Below are 22,930 nucleotides of genomic sequence, written 5' to 3'. Positions count from 1 at the left end.
AAAAACAGAAAAACTCACGGAAGAGAAATTAAATCCCAGCCAGTTCAAGGACACAAGGGAGGGCTCATAAACTGGGCCCTGCCTCAGTTTATTCCCAGTCTAGGCCCTGCCTTAGAATGGGAGGCAGCATCCTTACCAGCTTATGTTGCCTGCATGGCCCCATCAGTGGCTAAGGTGCTGGACTTCCACATGGTGGACATGGTTCGAATCCTGGACCTGGAAGCTTGCTTTCTCACTTTCTCTCCCTCTCTCTGTCTCTCTCTGGTGAGCACACTTGCCCTATAGCAACTTTAAAATAATATTAATAATAATAATAATAATAATAATAATAATAACAAGCTAAATAATTCTTAAAAATATATATACTATGTACAGGTGTTCTCTAAACTCTGTCTTATAATTAAAATATCTAAAATGGTTTTATTTTCTGACTTTTGTTGAATCTTATCTTTGTAGCTCTAACTTATTTAACAGATATTAATAAGGATCTACTATGTGCCAGTCACATTTTCAATTACTGAATATTCAACAATGAATATGATCACATTTTTCATTAATGGAATGAAATCTACTATTCATAACTTCACTATTTGTCCTTCATAGTGCCTTAGGACTATGACAACATTTTAAAGATTTGAATTTCCTTCTTTATTATCCTTTGCCTGATCTTTACTTAAGGGGATTGACTTTGAGCTTCTCTAATATTACAGTTGTTTCCTATATGTTGTATATTAAAGTTTTCTCCTCTACAGCTGCAACTACAAACAGCTTAGTTTTCTCCGACTGCTCAGAGGTCCAATGTATTGTCTCTGAAATTTCCTGAATATTTTGCCTCTACAGCTCCAGGCTTAAAGATAGTAAAACCAATAATGTAAAATATTGAGACAAAAACATTTTGGACCAAGAATCTCTACTTTTGTGTAAAGCCCAGTAATTAACACTGTGTGAGAACAAAATAAAAATTTTCCTAGATATCCAGATTTCCAAAATGTATTACCTACCTATCTTTTATTACTATGTGTCTCTTATAAGGGTATAAAAATAAATGAGTGTGATCTCATTTATCTGGGATAAATAAGTAGAGATCACAACCCACAATTTTCATTCATGGCTCACAGCAAGTTGTATGCACTCTCAGCTGCAAACAAACCACTGCATCTTGACAAATTGTAAAGCCCAGGGTTACTGTTCCAGAAAAGTCCCCCCATAAAACAAGTAAATGAGGGTTAGTGAATAAGATCTCTCTGTCTCTTACTAAGTGGGTTATTATACTTTTTGTTCCTTATTCGTGCATCTTTTCCAGTCTCTATTCATTTCTTTTGTATTTAATGTATTTAAATACACACACACACACACACACACACACACACATATATATGTAAATTTATTTTTCTTTTTCCAGTTTCTATTTCAGATGACATTTTCTCATTGTATGGTACTTGGATGGATGATTTCTGTATAATCATGATTATACTAATGTCATTTTTCAGTGCACTCATTATTATTCTACTTTTAATTCTAAAAGGTAAGTGAGGAAGCAAGGGTTGGATCTCTGATGTCTCAACCTCAATATCTTGAGTAGTTAGCTCTTGCTCTGTGGGCATATATTTTCCTCTGCTTCAGCAAATAGACTGGGGATACATGAAGGGTTACCCATGCATTGCTATATACTCATTGCACAAAACTGCACTGAACTGCACTGAACTCTGTACTGAACTGCAAAGTCCTCCTATACAAGAACACCTAAGTGTGAGAATATTGGAGTTGGACCACCTACATTTAACACACAGTGGCGCCAGAGAAAGATCCCAGGCCGAACATGTTTTGCTGTTAACCAAGTAATTGTTAAACATTTGCTGCACAGGGAAGCCCCTCTTTGACATCTCCTTTGGCCTCTTCAACTAAAACTTATGACATGATAAAATAAAAGGCACATGTATAGCATACCATCTGAATCATGAGCAATTCCCATGTAAGAGTTGCATATTAGCAGAAGAAGCTGAAGAAAGGACTTGTTAGCATAGAAGTAGAGATAGTAATGGTAGCTATTAGAAGCTGCATAGGTGGAGAGGGGGTAGAGGGGGTCAGGGAGTAAACAATGAGTGAATGTAAACACGCGAAATAGGTTATATAAAAGGCATTGTTGACAATTCAATAAATACCACCCTCTAAAAAACCGGTGGAACAAATATCAAATGTGTGCGATATAACATAACGTTAAATGTTGAAGATGATTAATGCATTTGTATCTTTGTTTTGATTATTATATACTGTATAAATGCTATAAAATCATATTATGCTCCACAAAGGTGTACAATGATTACATGTAAATTAGAAATTACAGTAAAAAAGGAGGACACGCTAATGTAACTCTTGAGTGACAGACTTAAATCACCTGTGGAGTCTGAAATGCTGAATTCGGCAGTTTCTCATGGTCTCAGGATGTCTCAAAAAGCTGGACATTTATGGGTGTGTTGTATCTAGAAATGCTTGACTTTCATGCAAAACTGATTGTTTTTCAGTCTGAAAGCAGCCACTGCTTATTAACTGACCAAATTACAAACGTAATCATAGCGGATACCTTAGTTCATCCTTCTAATAAGCCTGTTGATCTGGCCTCCCTTTTGTTGACATCTCTACCTTCTAAAAAATGATTGGTCGTCTTCTTCATTCCGCCACATGGAGAAGATCATCTGAAGAGCCACTGGACGTTATTTGCTTCTTCAAAGTGTTTTCCAGCAGTGTAGATCTCATGAATGAGATCCCCTATTGCAGATGATGCCAAATTTACAGAGACTGAGTAAGCAGTTATCTGTCAAAACAATTAGCTTCTTACTGATTTTGCCATAACCACACTTGCAGATTAGTTCATTTACTGACTTTAAATTTGGGTACTCCCATGCAACACTGGGTTCCGCAACGCTCAGCATGTTAATTGAAGCCTTGCTGCACTTAGCAAAGGCGCCATTGAAGATCTGGCGAAGGCGAAGAGCTGCAACACCTTTCGGACCTTTGGGCTCACACCATTGATTCTTCTGATCCTGATGACAGCGAACATTAATTTGGGTTCTGTAGGTACATAGAAGTGGCTGGTTTTTCTCACCACCCTGGCCATGTGACTGTCAGTTTTGTATATCTGCTTACATTCCTATGATGGTGCTTAGCTTTTTCCTAGATAGGCTTCCTCCTTGTCGTGTGTGTGTATGTGTGTTGTGTGATTTTTTCATAGGTTTTACTAGCTCTTTTTTTTTTTATAACATTCAATTACTGTGCACCATTATAGCATACCAAATAAATTTTCCCAAATGTCCATAAACAGATGAATGGATTGAAAAAGTGTGGCAAATATACATTATGAAATACTACTCAGCCATAAAAAACAAGACCCTAGCATTTGGTAGAAAGTGGGCAAACACAGATTTACTGCTAAGTGAAGCAAGTCAGATTACAAAAGAGTTATTGTATGTCACTCCTTGTCTCTTGAGGCATCTTTGAGCAAACTTCTTTCTCAGGCGCTTGATCTTCAGCTCCGCAAAATACCTTATCTTTTTCTTCAGGATTTCTAGCACAGCAGGAACCTTTTCCTTGATGGCTTCTGCCACAACAGAAACCTTCTTTTTCTTCAACACCCTCCATGGGTCCATCCCCAAAAAGAGCCAAGACTGATTTTTTATCATAATGATGTTTTATTCAACATAATAAGATTTGCACAGTAAAGCAGAGAGTTGTAAATGTACATAAGCTATTCATTTTTTAAGGTTAAAACAATTATAGTCCATATATTAATTCAAATGTTGATTTTTAACTATATATATACACATATATATGTGTGTGTGTGTATATATGTATATATATATATATATATATATGTATATAGTTACACTCATATAAGTAGTTTTACATACTACTACAAGTTGGAAAACAAACCTAATATATTAAATAAGCAAAAATATTTAAAAGCACTTAGAAGATCTCTATTGCCCTCCCCTCGGTCAGACCTACAAATATTTACAATTTTTATTTAAATGCATATGTTTCTTCTCATAGAAAATAAACATTCAATTTATTTTTAAAATTTATTTTATTTTTTATTGTTTTGACTGGTCCCAATTTATCTGGGCCACCCCAGGATGCCCCAGGCCTAGAAAAAGGTGTTGGGCCTCTTGGTGGTGAAATGAGGCTTGTGGTGCCATCACAAGAACCATTAGGGCAGCAGGAACTTGATCTTGGAGTTGTGGATCTGCTTGACTGCCAGCCAGCCGCACTTGCTGGCGCTGATCTCCTCCTCCTTCACGATCTGGATGGAGTAGGAGTAGACACTGGTGTGGTGCCAGTCGCCCAAGTCACTGTACTACTGGGTGAGGGCGCCAGTCGTGGTCAGGTCCAGGTACTAGCGTACACGTTATAAGTGCCACTTCAAGAGTCGTAGAATGGCCAGATACAGAAGTTCTTGACACGCAGAGAGGACTTCTCAAACACCTGCCCGCAGTAGACATCTCCTCTGACTACTCCATCTTCTTCAGCTGGGATACAAAGTACCGGAAGCCGGACTTGGCAACCATGTGGTTAGGGGTGAAGATGCTCATGCGGTAGAGGGGCAGTGTGCTGCATTTGGAGGTGGGCAAGCCGTGCCCACCTTGTGCTCTTGGTGCATCCCCAAGGCCTTCATGGTGCTCTCTCTACTCTCGCTGCCACTGGCGAAACCCCGTCACTCAATTTAGATGCAATACTGTTTTTATTGCACAAGATGTGTGACAAGATAGTGAAAGAGCTCCTTAAAGTCAACTTGTCTAGAGCCTTATTTAATCATTGGACATGACAAATTCTGGGAAATTAACTTCTACTAAGGAACCAGTTACTTTACCCTCCCTGCCACATGACAGTCTACTACAATATTACATTACATTTTATCACTGGTCCCTGGTTGAATAAAGCATTCATATTAAAATTCAGTGGATTCAGGGATAGATGGTAGCAGTAAAATGTGCTACTCTACAAAGCAGACCTACATGGGAAGGTTACTGATTTGCCTTGTACATCCTTGAGTACACTGACGTGTGTGTATCCATGATCTGAGCTGGCTAAAGCTGGGGGTGGATCGCAGCACCAAGGCCCTGCTGGAGATGCTGTAGCTCTCTCTCTCTATCGCTGTCTCTTACTCAGGGAATAAACTTAAATCATTTAAAAACTTTTTGGTGAAATGGATTTAAAGAAGAAGAGCAAGCATAACCAAGAACAATAGAAAGTTTTGTTTGCATGTTTTCTTTTTTCTTTTGAGTGGCTCCTTAGCAGCTATCAATTTATACCAAAAGGACAACGTGAGGTTTAATTTTGCAAAGCTCCTGATAAAAACACTAATGGATTTTGTATTCCTATATTATTCAGATATTTGTAGACACTTTTCCTTTATCTTGACAGTTTTCTTTTCCTACCTCCATAATGTTAGTACCACAAAGAACTTTATTATATTTACTGCTGTTTAGTTTTACTTTACTGTGTAATGGCATCTGATTTTTTGCTTTAATATATTTACTTGATTTACTTGATTATATCCCCTGTAATGACCTAAGATCAGATTTTTATCCAGTTGTCCATGGATCATCTATATCATAGACACATCAAAATTAATGTGCAGAATTGAAATAACTTCCCTTCTAAAACTCTTATATTATGTTTTTTCCCACATATTTCCCTGTCTTGATCTTGTATCTTTATTTATCAGAAAATTAATCTGAACATCACTATTAATATTTTCTTCCTTCTCAAACTTCTTTCCTGCTATAACACTTTCAGCTGATGAATCAGTCCTATTGGTTCTTCTTTTTAAATATTCACTTAAAAAGTATTTTTCAACTAATAGGGTTTGGAGAATCACAATGGAAGCTCTGAGGAGGACAAGTATATTAAATATTTTGGAACAGGAATGGGATCAGGATTAACACCTGCATTTGAAAAGCCTCTTGACAACAAGATAGATTGATGGAATGGGGAGGTGTAGTGTTATTGGTTGAAGATATTTTGATCAACGGGACTGAGGAGAAATGTTCACATATTGAAATGCTCACATTGTAAGCTAAACAATGTGATTGAATGTATATAAAAACTTAAAATAAATAAATAATAAAAAATTAATGATAAGTGCTGGTGAGGCTGTGGTGAAAATGGAACTTTCTTACACTGTTGCTAGGAATGTAAATTAGTACAGTCAATGTGGAGAACAATATGGAAGTTCCTGAAAAACCTACAGTAGTATTACCATACTATCCAGTAATCCCAGTCCTGAGTATCTACCCAAAAGATAGGAATACACTTGACTGGAAAAACACTTGCACATCCATGTTTATTGCAGCATTATTTACAATGATTAAGACATGCAATCAGATGAATAGATTGAAAAAGTGTGGCACATATACACAATGGAATACTATTCAGCCATAAAAAATGAGACCCTGGCATTTGGTAGAAGATGGTTAAATATGGAAGACATAATGCTAAGTGAAGCAAACCAGATCATGAAAGAGAGGCATTGTATATCCTCTCTTATTATATACTGAATGTCTGCACTCTATGGCCAAAACTGAAAGTGGGAGGTATAAAAGCATAGAGAGCAAATGTGCATACAAAAGACAGTGTGGGGCGGGGATGGGCAATGGCAGGGTGGGCAGGAGGGAATCAAGAGGGAACAAAGGAAAACATTTAAGGAATAAAAAAATGGAAAATTATCTGTTGATGATAATGTGTTTAGTAATATTTTTAACTGGACTAATATACAGTATTCATGCTGGGAAAATTCACTGTGTGTGCTGTAAAGATGTACGGTGATGGGACCAGCAGTTAGCATAATGGCTATGTAGCTGAACTCCCATGTAGCTGACTGTGGTTCGAGTCTCGGACCTGGTGGCTTAAACTCATGCCAGGCACATGTGCGTGCATGCCCAAGATCCTGAGAGGAGAATGGAGGAGAAGGGATTGCGGCATGGCCATCCCCCCTGGGGGGTGATTTTTCACTTTCTATCTCTCTGTCTCTCTCTGTCTTACTGGCGGGCGAGCGCAGACACCGTATAGCAAAAACCTCTCCAAAAAAATGTAAAAGTACAATCTATGAAAGAAAAACATCTGGGAATTGTAGAAAAAGAAAGAATAATCTACAAAATGAAAAATACATTAAAGGTGTTTGGCAGCAAATTAGACAGGGAGAATCCTGGATTTTTGAACTGGGAGACTCTTCAATTGTAAATCTCTAAATTAAAGACAAGAGGGCAGTAAACTTAAAGAAAAAAACATAGTGGGGGGTGGTTCATGAGAAAATTTGTAATGGAAACAAGAATGCATGTAAATTAGGGAAAAAGGCTGTGGGATGGTATGTCATAGCTGAGTAAAAAATATGTACAGTTTAATAATACATACGCAGAAAAGCCCTGCTAGCATTATTAACAAATGTGTACAACATAATGTAATATTTAATGGGTATATTCATGATTTGATTCTGTGTGCATACCTTAATAACCATACTTGGGCCAGAGGCATGGTTGTTGATTTCTGTCTTTGTCTTTCTATATTTTCAACTTCTCTCTGTCATTATGCATTAGTTAAGCCTACTGTAAAATCATAGATTTGAGAGTAGTTTGTGTTTGTATAAGTAGCAGTCAATTGCTTTGCTATGAGGTGTGTGTACTTGCTGGAGAGAAACAGAGAGAAAGAGAAAGTGAGAAATTACCCCGTGGAGGGATGGCCATGCTGAAATCCCTTCCTCTCCATTCTCCTTTCAGTATCTTGGCATACATACATGTGCCTGGTGTGATTAAGCCACTGGTTCATGGGACCTGAACCACTGAGGCAGCTTTGTGAGATCCAGTGCTTTAACCTCCATACTACCTGCTATCCCAGAGAGCAGTTATGTTTTACTGACATGTTTCACGACTGATAAATACAACATTTAATTATTGATACAGGTTTACCTCTACTTTCAGAGAGTTATTTCCATTTTACCATGTAAATTATTGTTTTTTAAATTGGTGTTAATCCAGTTATTCTTTTAATCTGTTACTCCTAATTACACTTCCATCTTTTATTTTGAATGAGCAGAGTTTGTGCATGAGCTACAAATGTAATAAAAATCTGAATATCCAGTAGCAGTTTATTCAACTCTCCCAGGACAATTATTTGACTATGTGTGAAACTGTGGGTCAACGGTTATTTTCTTCTGAGATATTAGCATACTGGTCCACTGTATTCTTTCTATCTCAAATTCCGGATAAGATTATTCTTCTTCATTCTCAGAACTAGCTGAGGACTCTGTCAAAGAAATAAAATTTAATCAAGGTTTTGTAAATTTACATCTTAATAAAGGCTAATAATTGAGATAAAAACATGTTTGAAAATATATTGATTTCCTTTGAGGTGCCAAGAACATTTTTGGAAAAGCCATGAGAAACACTTTTATTTAAAAATTAATTAACTTGAATTTTTCTAGTTTACATTATTGAGGGAAAAGAATTCTGGGAAGAAGCCTGCAAGGAAAAAAGACATTTGAGAAAGGACCTTGTTTTAATTTGCATATTATCTCAATGCAGTTGAAATACATGAATACTCTGTTGAAACTGTAATCCAGAAGATTCCTTCTCTCTCACTCTTTCTCATCCTCTATCCATAACTTAGATACTAGTAAATCATTATAGGTCGTGTTTGTTTACTTGAAAAGGCTATTGCACAATACAACTGTGTTTATATCTCAAGACATAATGGAAGTTGCTGTGGTTTGTGGATTTGTGTTTAAGTTATTTTCTAAATATTACTATTCATCCACTTGACCTGGAACTTCAAAAATAGTGAAATACAGGAGACTCAGAATTGGCAAAATCAACTTTTGAACACATGGAAGGAGCCAAACTCATCCTGTGAGAAAGTAGAGAATGCTCTTACTAAAAAGAGATGGGATTCATTCTGGTACACCAATACAAACTCAGATACACTGAAAAAAATGTTAAGAAAAATGGTAGGAGACATACAAATTTGGGGAAATCTTTTGGCATTGTAAAATAAAATTGGTGATTGTAGGAGGTCTTTTTAAAAATTAGTATTTAAAAGTTTAACAGCTGGGCTGGCTCAGTGGTGTGACAATGACTTGCTGCTCAAGTGATGCTCAGTGGTGTGACAATGACTTGCTGCTCAAGTGATGCTGGATCCATGTAAGTCCAAGAGTTTAGTTTCCTGGGTTACCTGTGCATGCCAGGATTGTACTCATGAGGCTGGCTAGCTGGGAGGTTAGGGGAGGGAACTGAAGCATGGCACCCTGTTAAAGGTACTTCTCTCTCACTATCTCTGTCTCGCTCTGTCTCTTACTCTACAAAAGAAAGAAATAAACTTTAAAAGTTATTAACAAGTAATTTTGAACATTTCATTATGAAGTAAATGTTGACCAATTTTAGTTTTCGCTATGTTAGTGTAAGGTGGTTGCTGTAAAACCATAATATTGGCAATGTGAAATACATTGATTGTAGATTGCTGGTATAGCACCAGAATCAAGTATTAAATTTTTCTTCCTGGGTGGTTAGTTCCACATTCTCTTTCACTTTTTAAAAAATGGAAATTTGAAAAGTTTATTTGGTCCATTGTTGTCTTTAAAAAAGTTTCTTTATGAGAGAAAAAAATTGTGCATAGGTATATATGCATGAAAGAGAGTTCTGATCCTCTTTCCCAAGGCCTCCAGCTCCTCAGAACCTTGGGTGCACATGCCCAGGGTGTTTCGTATTGACTCGAGATTTGAAGCTGCAGTTGGCCAAGTGGCTTCCAGCACTTCAGGTCAGTATGCCATTTTATTCCACCAAACCTGGGCCTCCATCTATTTTTTTTTAAAGGAAATTTTACTTGTACAATAAAACCAGGGATTTTATCTTTGGGAATGAGCTAGGGAAAGCTTCAGAGATATTTGCCCTCCTATGAGCATCGGTTCAGACATCTTCCTACTCCAACCCTGTGGACACTGACACATTTCTAAAATAGAAAAGTATGATAAGCATAACATCAGTTTCAGTTCTCCCTTTAAGATTAAAAGAAAAAAACCATGTAAGCCTTACAAGGAGTTTACTATACAGAAAGCTTTGGCAAATGCTTTTGGGTGAAACTTAGCTGAGCCTTCCATGTTTACCTGAGAAAGTTGTCACAATTGTACAGGCAGAGCTGAGACTGTCCTTGGTATTCAAGGCACTACTTACACTGGCAGTGATAGAAATCCGAGGAGTCTCAAGAAGGCTATGATCAGGAAACACTTCTAGAAGACCCAGGCTTCTGTTTCTTCCTCTAGTTATTCAGGCATAAGGACAATAATGGTCTCTCTCTGGACATCTGGAGATCAATCAGGTCAACTCAATGCCCTTTAAGTTTCCACTCTCCCATATCATTTACCTCTGATTTTGGAGTAGACAAAGGAAATGATCATAGTGATAAAGGCCATCAACACACACAGGAGCACGGTCATATCTTCCAACCACATAATATCCAACTGGAAGTGTGGATCTGAAGTGGGGACTGGGGGGACATAAAAAAATTAGAAAGTGTATAGCAGAGAAGGAAGGTGAATTACAGTTTATGATAGATTGACTTTTTAGGATCCTGCTGCTCTATACCTTCTGGGTTTACGTGAGATGGTGCATGTGAGTGGCAGGAGAAGAAGTAGGTTAGGCTATGTGGATGAACCTTGAGATGAGCACATTTGGGTTAAGGTTGAAAGAGGGCTATGAGAAGGCAGATACATACTTTTCTACTCAAGCAACATGGCTCTTGCTGTGGCTGGCCAGGTCTGAAGGACAGATAGATACATTACGCTTTCATCTATTTTATTTGGTGCTGGGAATTCCAGGCCTTATAAGACATATGGTGAAACAGGATTGTCTGAGATAGCAGAATCTCTGATGTGGGAGAGATCTTATAATTCTCAAAAGTCACATTCTCATTTGGAGCAGAAATCTCTTTTAGAGTGTCTTTTCTGGATGATTCTAAGGTATAAAACATCCTCACTCATAATACTGGATAATATGTCTTGTGATGGCAATACCATTGGCACACACGCCTGGCATGAGTTTAAGCCACCGGGTCCGGGACTTGAACCATGGTTGACTACATGGGAGTCCAGCGACATAGCCATTACGCCAACTGCTGGTTCTGAAAATCTTGTTTATAACTCAGGGTGATTCTTAACACATAAGGAGCCTACAAAACTTAATAAATAAATAAATAAGTAAACAAACAAACCCAGGTAAGTCGTGAGGAAGAGGACAAACCAGACTTCTAAGATTACTATATTATTAGATTAAAATGTCCAGGTTCATCAACAAAATCACAAGGAATATCAAAAACAACGAAGTATGACTCAGTCAAAAGAGAAAAGATAATGATTCTATTAATTATAGAAACTGTTTCTAAAAAAAAAATCTAAAAACTGACCTACTAGACACTGACTTTAAAATGACTTTTTTAGATATGCAATAAATAAATAAATAAATAAATAAAGATGTGTTAAAAGTCAAGAATATAATACATGAACAGGGACCAGCAGTTGGCATAATGGCTATGTTGCTGGACTCCCATGTAGTCGACTGAGGTTCGAGTCCTGGACCTGGTGGCTTAAACTCATGCCAGGTGCGTGTGAGTGCATGCCCAAGATCCTGAGAAGAGAATGGAGGAGAAGGGATTGTGGCACAGCTATCTCCCCTGGGGGGTGATTTCTCACTTTCTCTCTCTCTCTCTCTTTCTGGTGAGCGCACAGTCCTATAGCAAAAACCTCTCAAAAAAGAAAAAAATATACATGAACAAAATAGAAATACCAGTAAAGAGATGGAAATCTAAAAAGAGATATTCTGCAACTGAAAAACATAATAACTGATATGAAAAATTAACTGGAGAGATTCAAGGCTGATCTGAGCAGGAAGAAGAAATAATTAGGGAACTTAACAGTATAACATGGAAATAACTGAGTTTGAAAACAAAAAAGAAAAACAAAAGAAGAAAAATTAACAAGTATTGGTGAGTATAGTAAGAAATTAGAACCCTTACATGCTGTTAGTGGGAATGTAAAATGCACATGACAAGTGACTCAAATTTAGGACATATTAATATTGTCCCTCACTTTTTTTTTTTTTGAGAGGATTTTTTCACTATAGGGCACGTGCGCTTGCCAGACAGACAGAGAGACATAGAGACAGAAAGCGAGAAATCACCCCCCAGGGGGGATGGTCACGCTGCAATCCCTTCTCCTCCATTCTCCTCTCGGGATCTTGGGCACGCACGCACACGCGCCCGGCATGAGTTTTAAGCCACCGGGTATGGGACGCGAACCGCGGTTGACTACGTGGGAGTCCAGCGACATAGCCATTACGCAAACTGCTGGTTCCCGTCCCTCACTTTTCACAAGGGAGCTATGACTAAACATCTCTTCCTTTTTCAATTATTGGGTCATCAAATGCGTCATGACTTTTCAATAACCCAGTGTTTTTTTTTTTTTCATGAAGAATTATATATGGAAATTGTTAAAATACAGATTTTAAGAGTCTGAGTGCCTGAATTGGGAGCCTGGCTCTCACATTTACTGTGTCATCTTGGATAAACTACTTAACTTTTTTGTATACCAGAATTTTCTTTTTCCTTTTTTTGGAGAGTTTTTTGCTATAAGGCGCGTGCGCTCACCAGAGAGAGAGAGACAGAGAGACAGAAAGCGAGAAATCACCTCCCAGGGGGGATGGCCACGCCGCAATCCCTTCTCCTCCATTCTCCTCTCGGGATCTTGGGCACGAATGCACACGCGTCCAGCGTGAGTTTAAGCCACCGGGTCCTGGACTTGAACTGTTGTCAACTACGTGTCAGTCCAGCTACATAGCCATTATGCTAACTGCTGGTCCCTGTATACCAGAATTTATCAACTGTAAAATACATTCCACTAAAGATTGAATATATTAACCTACATAAAATCGATAGAGCACATAATAAGCATTTAATGCATATTATCTACATTATATCTTCTTGTTCTTTTTCTTATAGTACTGATGGATGTGTCATTTAGTCTATTTCCACAGTTAATATGTACGTCTCGGGTATGTACTTTTTTGGAATAAGATATAAAAGGCACATTGACTGTGGCTTGGTTTAAGGTCACTGTGTTTTCATTTCATAGGAGAAAATTAATTTTAAAAATTCTCTGAAGAGTCTAGTCCTATTTTATGACCTCTCCTTTGTGAATTTATTTTTGTCTAGAGTTCCAGCTTATATTAAAGAATTACTTTGTTTTCTTGATCATTGTCTTTTATGTACAATTTCCATGGGGACCCCAAAGATAGAACTGAGTGTACATTTCAAATATATCGGGTTGAGCTATAATAAACTCTCACAATTTCCATTTTAATGCACCCTCCAAGAGACCAAAAGAGAAGGATCATTTTCAACAGTCCATGCACACCATGAAATTTAGCAAGATTTGTGTGGACATATTAATTATTTCGAGATGCCAATCCTCTGCTTTTCATTAATTTCTGAAAGAAATCTATGACTCAAAAAGCTTAAGATATACTGAATTATTACCTATATTAGGTTAAAAATGTGGAAATTATCAGCATATTTTAAGTTAAGTGATGGCTAGTTTTGTTTGTTTATTTATTTCCTCTCTCTAGAAGCAAAAGCGTCAGCAGTTTGTATCATTAGCCTATAAAACTCAGGAGGCTGGAATTCAAACCCCAGTCTAATTCTTTATTGCCCCTATAGTTTAAACAAATATCACTCCTCTTTGGTTAACTGTCTTATCAGAGATTGGGCATTTGGGAAAGGAGATATATTCAGAAAGTGCTTATATTCTTGATCCCACATACCTCTTTTTTTGAACTGCAAATAGGAAATGAGTCCTGCAATTATACCCACTGAGCTGATGGCTATCAATGGGTTCACTATGATAGGACTTATCTTCTTACAGGAGCAAACTGATTGACAACAGTTATGGGGGCGATCTGAGGAAAAATAGATATAAACATTGGTTATTAGTATAGAGGCACTTCAGATTGGGGGGAAATGTGCCAACAAACCAAAAGCTGGGGACATCCTGGTGGTTAAGGTGGCTGGATCACATGGCCCGCTGCAAGGTTCAAGTCTTGGTCCTGGCAGCTTTAGAAACATATCAGGTGCATGTGTGTGCACCCAGGATCCTGAAAGAAGGGAGTAGCGGAGAAGAGATTGAGGTGTGACCGTGTCCCATGCGAGGGTGGAAGTGCTTTCTCTCTCTCTCTCTTTGGCAAGCACATACACACTCTGGCAAATTTTTAAAAGATAATAAAACAAGAGTTATGTTTTGATGCCAGCCTCTTGTGTTCATTTTGAGTTGGACTAAGGCTTGGGTTTGAAGGATCAGAGAGGTGTTGGTGACAGGGACAAATAGCAGAGTGGGACTGGGCAGTTTTCAGCCTGGAGGAAAACAACTTTTTTTCCTCATCTACCCAATCAATCAATGGGGCTCAGCAGAGAGCAGGAGAGAGTTATGAATTGGCCATTACATTTTGTTTGGGTTTGAAAGAGGCTGGGATAATTTCAGAGACTTCTGAACTACATTAGAGATCATAAAAGCGTTGACCACAAGAATCTCATGAGTGAAAGAGTCTTCAGTTAACATATTTTTACAATCTTATTTGGTATATCACATGGGGGAGGTTCAAAAAGTTCAAGGAAAATGTGCATTATTATGGAAAAATCTATGGATAGATTTCTAATTTCTTTGCACCAAAATAAATTCATACTTTGATTTCATTTTCCTGTGGACTTTCTGATGTTGTCTCACAGCAGCATCATCTGGCTCCCTCATCTCTCCTTGAAAAATAGGCGGCTTTGATGTGGAGTCTTGCAGCTAGACATTATGCCCATTTTTGTATTGAAAAGGTATAGATCCCATTTAACTTTGTGTTTAGAATATGCAATACAAATGTCCATACAGCTTGTATTAATTCTTGTTTCCTACCATTATTAGCTGTATAATTTTAGGAGGGATACTTAACTTTAAATTTCATTAGACGGAAAATCAGGTAGCAATAATATAAACCCAAAGTGTATTATGCAGGTTGAAGGCATTAATAACAGTAAATTCCTAGGTATAGCATTTGTTTGTATTAAGAATTCAATAAATGTTAGCCTCTTATGATAATACTTACTATAAAATTTACTCTGCCTCCTGAAAAAAATCCATCCCAAATTATTCAAAAACACCTTCTAAATGAAGTTGAACACAATATTAGGGGCACAAATAGTGTCGATGAGGGACAGTTAAATAACGGGAGACAATAAGATTGGCTAAGGTCAATTTAGAAAAGTCTCTGACTACAAATCTCTGAAGAGTTAACTGAGAAGAGACAATTGTTATATGTATGCTCTTAGAAGGGTCAATAAAGTGTAAGATACAAAAGACATTTCTGTAAGTTACTTGAAAAATATACTGGGCACATGTGCATGTGTGCCCAAAATCCCCAAAGGAGGGAGAAATGGAGGAAAAGAGATTGTGGCATGGCCATCCCCCCTAGGGGGGAGGGTGCTTTCTCTCTCTCTCTCTCTTTCTTAAGTACACATGCCCTACAGCAAATGATTTAAGAACAAAAAAGAAGTGATTAAGAAGATAATTTATATTAAAAAAATACAAACCTTAAAACTGGGTAGTGTCAATAAGCAAACAAAATTTAAAGAGTTTATTTTTAAAAAAGAGCAACTAAAAAGGTGAAAAATTTATGACTTTCTGGTGTGAGGATTTTCCCCAAAGCTTACAGCTATAGAGATGGAAAATAGCAACTCTCTGGGTCAAATAACAAAGCCAGGTCAGAAGAACACCTAAGAATGTAAAGGAAGAAATCCAGGAAGTTGAAAGAAGGATAGAAGGACTGAGATCTGAATCTTTAGCTGACAGCTGACCTACAAATATGGGAGAAGATACTAGGGGGTCTGGTGAAAAAGCAAGAAGAGATCACAGAAGCATCTACTCTCAAAAGACAGAGCAATACTAGAAGGTATCTATGACTTTAAAGTCTTAAAATGAAATACATCCCCAAATCATTAAGAGTTACTGTTAGGTGTGTCTTAAATTGATTTTGGAAATCCTTAAGTCCACTCCCCTCATCTCCAATATAGCACAATTGAGAATATATGAAAATGTTTTTTCTTCTAGGAAAAGTAAAACACCAGGTATTGCAACTAATCTAACTCCCCCTGCGGATGATGCTGTGGACCGTTAAGTGACCTTAGTCATTTCTGCTATGTGTAGTTAGGACTTCATTAGCTGTCCCTGTTTGGGTCTTTATGCCCATTTAGAAACTAAGTGAGAAATATCTATAAATGGTGTTAAATGTTAAAAGAATTTTCCCAGTTCGTTTGGAAACCTATCACTATAGGAAAAATGGTTGTGGTAAAGAACTCAGGCTTTCAGATAAACAGCATTCTCAGCAGCTCCAGAGGAAGAGAAAACTATCTAGGACCAAGAAACAGGTGGAGGGTACATGTCTAATACATACCTCAAAGTTCCTGAAGCAGACAGGCTTGAGAATCAAAGGTCAGGCAGCTTTAGCTCTCCCCTCTCCCATTGTGCATCACCCACCCTTCAAACTTACTTACGTCTCTGTCTGAAATATAATTCAATGCTGGGAATCACAATAAAGATTGTTGATGTAAACAGAATTAAAATCAGAATCAGTGTCCAAATGATGTTCCATGGAAAAAGTTTATCTGAAACAGAGAGTCACAAATGTTACAACTTAGGAAACTCAAACTGTTTTAACTCACTGAACAAGGAATGAGGACTCATCCAAAACATGTGTTCACTCAAGACTTGATCATCCTGGAATATTAGATCTAAGTCAGTTAGACTGCTCTCCCTGTCAATGCCAGACCCCACGTATACATTAGAAAATTCAGAGCTGCACCTACACTGACAGTTTACAATGGGTCTGAAGGGTTGAGTTTGCACCAACCAGAGAGGACATTGGGAGATGAGGTCAGGTGGGAAATGGGGCTCAGAAAATGCAGGACATCGTGAGACATTTTACTCTGAGTAAAATGGGAACAATCTCAGGGTCTTGAACAAATGGTACAGTTATGTCTTATTAAACATAAAGGGATTTCACTGGGCTTCCTATCTACATGTTGAATATATAGCATAGTATAACATACAAGACTAGAAGTAGGAGAACTTTTAGGATGCTATTCTCAAAGCGTAGATCATGGGTGATGTTGTCTCAGATCTGGATGATAGGAGTAAAGTAGTGGGAAGAGATGGGACTATGGGTATATTTTTAAGTTAGAGCTATCATTATTTTTTTCCTATATAGCAAGCACACTCACCAGAGAGAGAGAAAGAGAGAGTGAGAAATCATCCTCCAAGAAAGATGACCATGCTGCAATCCCTGCTCCTCCATGCTCCTCTCAGAATTTTGGACATGCACACACATACACTTGGCATGATTTTCAAGTCATAGGCTCCAGGACTTGAACCACACAGTGGGCCATGTGGGATGGTCCACCGATAGATGCATTGCAAAATTTGAGAGAAAAAATGGGAATCAAGAATGACTTCAAAGATTTCATCCTAAGAAAATAAAATTATAAAGTGTGATTGTAAAGGTAGCACATTAATCAAGTTGAGGGTAATTTGGAGTTTAGTTTTTAATGTGCTTGGTTTGGAATATTTTAGACTTTTATGTTGAGATGTTAGGTTTGGAAATGAAAACAGAGTTTGGGAGACAGTTCTGGGAAGGAGATACAATTTGAAGAGCTATCATAATATTGATGGTATTTAAGGTCATGAGACAAATAAAGTCACAAGAGAGAAAAGAGTGAAGAACTATGCCCCAGGGGCCAGCATATGGCATAATGGTTATGTCACTGGACTCCTGTGTAGTCGACCACGGTTCGAGTCCTGAACCCATTGACTTAAAACTCATGCTGGGTGCATGTGTGTGCATGCCCAAAGTCCTGAGAGGAGAATAAAGGAGAAGGGATTGTGGTGTGGCCATCCCCTTGGGGGTGACTTCTCACTTTCTTTCTTTCTGTCTCTCTCTGCCTCTCTGACAAATACACGTGCCCTATAGCAAACTTTCTAAAAAGAAAAAATTTCAGAAAAGAGAATAAGAGAGAAAATAAACAAGATGAAGAATAAAACCAAAAGGAAACAATGTCTTAGAAACCAAATGAAGAAAGTATATTACTTTTTTCTTTAGCTTATATATCTTAGCTTATATATCATGTGGCAATAACTACTGTTTGAAAAAAAAACACAGAGATCTCACTTGAAAGAACAATGCTTGTCCTTTGCTCTTGACCAGTCACAGGGTTTCGAAGGTAGCAAGTGACATTTCCATGGGAACTATCTCTAAGGAGAAGGGTCATCTTCATGTTAAATAATTTGTTTTCATCCTGTGAATGGGTTGTTGATGCAGGTGGAATGATCTCTCCTCTGCTGTCTCTCACTGGACTCCTGTGTAGTCGACCACGGTTCGAGTCCTGAACCCATTGACTTAAAACTCATGCTGGGTGCATGTGTGTGCATGCCCAAAGTCCTGAGAGGAGAATAAAGGAGAAGGGATTGTGGTGTGGCCATCCCCTTGGGGGTGACTTCTCACTTTCTTTCTTTCTGTCTCTCTCTGCCTCTCTGACAAATACACGTGCCCTATAGCAAACTTTCTAAAAAGAAAAAATTTCAGAAAAGAGAATAAGAGAGAAAATAAACAAGATGAAGAATAAAACCAAAAGGAAACAATGTCTTAGAAACCAAATGAAGAAAGTATATTACTTTTTTCTTTAGCTTATATATCTTAGCTTATATATCATGTGGCAATAACTACTGTTTGAAAAAAAAACACAGAGATCTCACTTGAAAGAACAATGCTTGTCCTTTGCTCTTGACCAGTCACAGGGTTTCGAAGGTAGCAAGTGACATTTCCATGGGAACTATCTCTAAGGAGAAGGGTCATCTTCATGTTAAATAATTTGTTTTCATCCTGTGAATGGGTTGTTGATGCAGGTGGAATGATCTCTCCTCTGCTGTCTCTCCACTCCATTTGAGGCTGTGGGAACCACCCTCCTGAATCACATTCCACTAGAAGACCTTTGGTGTTAGGAGGATGCATATGAATCTGTATTTCTAAGCTTGTAGCTGGTTGGAAAGAAAAGAGAAAAATGACATTTTTTAGGTAATGGGAAGGGAAAACAGAACAGAGAAAAAAAAATCCCTTCATTCCCCACTTTAACCCCTGTCACCTTCGATATATTGATAGTCAAGCTCTGTGGGGATGATTGCCATGACAACTAGTCAAAGGGAAAGAAAGAAAAGCCAGGCTGAATGGCTATGATATATTGTATATATGAACACCTGTTCCTAAATAAGTGAGGTGAATTCGGATTGTTTCATTTATTTACTCATTCACTCAAAAACTTTTATTGGCTAGTTACCAAATCTAGGAGACTGGGTTAGAGTCTTAATCATAACAATGAACAAAAAGCAATGATGATCTCAGTCCTCATGGAATTTATGGCTTACCATTCTATCTTCATCACCTCAGAGGGATGTGTCCTTACCTGTGACTTGCACTTCTGTGACAGCTTCTTCATAGAAATCATCACTGTCTTTGAAGAAGCAGTGGTACTGCCCATTATCCTCAACGCTGACATTAAGGATCCTGAGGGTGACTTTACCCTCTCCAATGGCTTCCTTCAGGAGCTCTGTCCGCTCCACATACTTGGAGATAATTTCTCCATACAGGTCTTTTCCATCCTTGTACAGATGAATAGGTTCTGTGTAGCGGTCCCGGAACCAACGTACCTCCATGTGTTGTGCGCTCTGTGGTGGGAACAGCTGGCAACTGAGCTCAACTACTCCACCCAAGGAGGCCAAGATTGGAACCTCTGAGCCACTTACTGTGAATTGTTCTGAGAATGAGATGGTAACCAAAAGGTGAAAGTATGAGTCAGGACACACTTTATTTGAGTCATATCATCTCTCTCTCTCTCTCACAAACACACTTTATTGACAGCAAATTCTTTTTTTTTTTTCTCCCCCAGAAGACACCTTAATTTTGCACTTGATTTGAATGGTAATGCACCACATTGTTTTTCTCAAGAAATACAAAAGTATGTTTTCCACTGTTGCTTAATAGTCTTCATTCTGTTTAGAAAGCTGCCACCAGAGTGTAATAGTTGTTCTTTTTATCTTTCAACCTGTTCTTTTATTCATTCTATTCTCTTAGGATGTTTTTAAGACTAACTGCATCTTTTTAAATTTTGTTCTTTTTAAAAATTTTTTATACATTCAATCACATTATTTAGCTTACAAAGTGAACACTTCAATATGTGAACATTTCTCCCCAGACTAGTTGATCAAAATATCTTCAACAGATAACACCACCCCTCTCCATCCTGTCAATGCTCTGCCTCCGTATCCCTCCTCCAAATGTCCTTCCTTAGGCCTCTCTCCTCCACAAACACCATATCTGGCATTCACACCCATCTCTTGGGTTTGTACGCATCTCTGTATAAATGTATTCTTTTTTTCTAGCTAAGCTTTATGGTGCTTCTTGAATTGGGTGATTCCTGTTTTTATTCAAGTCTGAAAAATTTTCACCCATAGTGTGTTTAATTTTACCCCTCTTATTTTCTATGTTCTCTTATTACATAAGTCCTATGGTCAACAAAGAAGGTTTCAACTCTCTTAAATATTACCAACAAAATGTCTTAAAGTCCCACTACCTGCTCCTCCAAGTGCCCCCAGGTCAATATGTTTCATTTTAATTAATTAAGTTTTTTTGCATTTTTTTGATACAACTTGGTTTAACAGATATTCTTTCAATTTAAAGATTCAGAAATTCTCATTGTTGATATTTAGTCCTTGACAGAAGTAAAGTGTTAAAATAGCGTGCATTTCGTACTATTTCTGTTCCTTTCTCCACTCAATGAGGAGGGGATGTTAGCTCATCCTCTAATACTCCTTATTTCCCTGACCTGATGGCTATTTTATGTCCCCCAATCACTGCCGTTATGGTGCCACTAGGTAAAGACTATCAAATCAATGTAGGCTTTTCTTACCACCAGGGGCTAAAAAGTCTCAAGTACCAATGTGTGACTAATCAAGTCATATATAAAGTGGCAAAAAAAAATTTTTGTATATAGAAAGAAACACTATTTTAGGTTTCAATTGTTTAGTCCTCATTTTATTACATATTTATATGGTAAGTCTTTGAAAATAAATACTTGAACATTGTTAATGAAGTTAATTTGATTTCCATAAACTCCAATTACACACCTAAAAACACTGACTATTGGAGCCAGGAGATGGTGTGGAAGTTAAGGAACTGGCTTCCCACATCACCAACTGTGGTTTGAGTCCTGGTCCTGGTGGTTTGAAAAATCATGCCAGGCCCATGTGCATGCATGCTCAAAATCCTGAGAAGAGAATGGAGGAGAAGGGATTGCAGTATGTCTATCCCTCCTGGGGGCGGGGAGTGGTGACTTCTCATTTCCCTCTCACTGTATCTCTCTGTCTCGCTCTAGCAAGTTCATGCACCTGACAATGAAAACAAACAAATAAATAAAATGCTGATTATTTTGAGTGTCTAAATGCATATGAAACAAGCAAATTAATCACATTAATTATAAAATTATAATATTTATCTTTATATATTTAAAAATATGATTGTGATGTAGGGCTAAATAATTTTATCATTATTCTCTATTAGTTTTCATATGGAACTGGATATACAATCAGATATATTCTTAACATTGCTTAAAATACATTTTAATAGATGTTCAGACTTAAAACTATCTTACAGAAAACAAACAAAAAGAAAGAAAAATTTTTCTCAAAGGTATAATGGAAAATTCTGGAGTATTTTCTATTAAAACCAACAATACAGCAAACAAAGTCAATGTAGCAACTTGAAGTCACTAATTAAAAATAACTGAATATTTTTATGTTTAAACCTTTTATAGAAAAATTATATAAAAAAGAGTACTGAAAATGAAATATCTCTGTAATACATTAAAATTTATTGTATAAATACAACCTTTTTTAAATCTGAAATTGGCCCATGTGAAGAGAACTCAATGGGACACAGTTTAGAAATTCAGATATATAGGGAAATTTACTTTATGCCAAAGGTGACATTTGAGGTCAGTGGAGGATGATGGGGTATTTTATAAGAGGATATGACTACTGGGTGCTTTCTTTTGAAAAAAAAAATGCCAGATTTCTTTCTCAATATTTATATAAGAAAAAAATTTCTGGAATTAATGCACAAATACAATAAAGTTGCAGGATACAAAATCCATGTACAGAAATCTACAGCATTTCTATATAGGAACAACAGACAGATTGAGATAGGACTAAAAAAAGTTATTCTATTTACCATAGCTGCAAAAAGTATAAGGTACTTAGGAATAAATCTAACCAAAGAAGTTAAAGACCTTCACAAGGAAAACTATGAGAAGCTAAAAAAAGAAATTGAAAATGACACAAAAAAGTGGAAGGACATCCCATGTTCCTGGATTCGAAGAATTAATATAATCAAAATGGCAATTCTACCCAACTTAATCTACACATTTAATGCAATGCCAATCAAAGTACCAGACACATTCTTCACAGATCTAGAAAAGACAATCATAAAATTCATCTAGAATCACAAAAGACCCCATATTGCCAAAGCAATTCTGCAGAAGAAGAGTGGAGTGGGTGGCAACTCACTCCCTGACCCAAAAATATACTACAAAGCTGTGGTAATCAAAACAGCATGGTATGGCACAGAAACAGACATGTGGACCAATGGAACAGAATTGAGTCCCCAGAAATAAATTCCCAAACATACAGTCAACTGATCTTTGACAAAGGTTACTGGTCAATCCAGTGGGAAAAGGAAAACCTCTTCAGCAAATGGTGCTG

General features: G+C 37.4%; 1 protein-coding gene and 2 pseudogenes across 1 annotated transcript in view; all 3 read right to left on the bottom strand.

The window, feature by feature from the left end:
- Positions 1–2,582: 2,582 nt before the first annotated feature.
- LOC114007603 (60S ribosomal protein L7 pseudogene) lies at positions 2,583–3,115 on the bottom strand (annotated as a pseudogene).
- Positions 3,116–4,141: 1,026 nt separating this feature from the next.
- Positions 4,142–4,669, bottom strand: LOC102491130 (60S ribosomal protein L18a pseudogene; annotated as a pseudogene).
- A 3,073-nt stretch (positions 4,670–7,742) lies between these two features.
- Positions 7,743–22,930, bottom strand: part of LOC102498597 (putative selection and upkeep of intraepithelial T-cells protein 1 homolog) — a 24,853-nt gene continuing 9,665 nt past the window's right edge. The window contains exons 3-8 of the mRNA XM_027771340.1: positions 19,579–19,929; positions 18,875–19,156; positions 16,621–16,731; positions 13,854–13,988; positions 10,405–10,527; positions 7,743–8,295 (exon numbers count right to left, since the gene is read on the bottom strand). Coding sequence (XP_027627141.1) covers positions 8,261–8,295; positions 10,405–10,527; positions 13,854–13,988; positions 16,621–16,731; positions 18,875–19,156; positions 19,579–19,929 — 1,037 coding nt within the window. The 3' untranslated portion in view covers positions 7,743–8,260. The remainder of the gene's footprint in view (positions 8,296–10,404; positions 10,528–13,853; positions 13,989–16,620; positions 16,732–18,874; positions 19,157–19,578; positions 19,930–22,930) is intronic.

This window comes from Tupaia chinensis, unplaced genomic scaffold, assembly GCF_000334495.1.
Source record: "Tupaia chinensis unplaced genomic scaffold, TupChi_1.0 Scaffold000207_1, whole genome shotgun sequence".
In the NCBI taxonomy this organism is placed as follows: Eukaryota; Metazoa; Chordata; class Mammalia; order Scandentia; family Tupaiidae; genus Tupaia; species Tupaia belangeri.
This window is presented reverse-complemented; position numbering and strand designations above follow the sequence as displayed.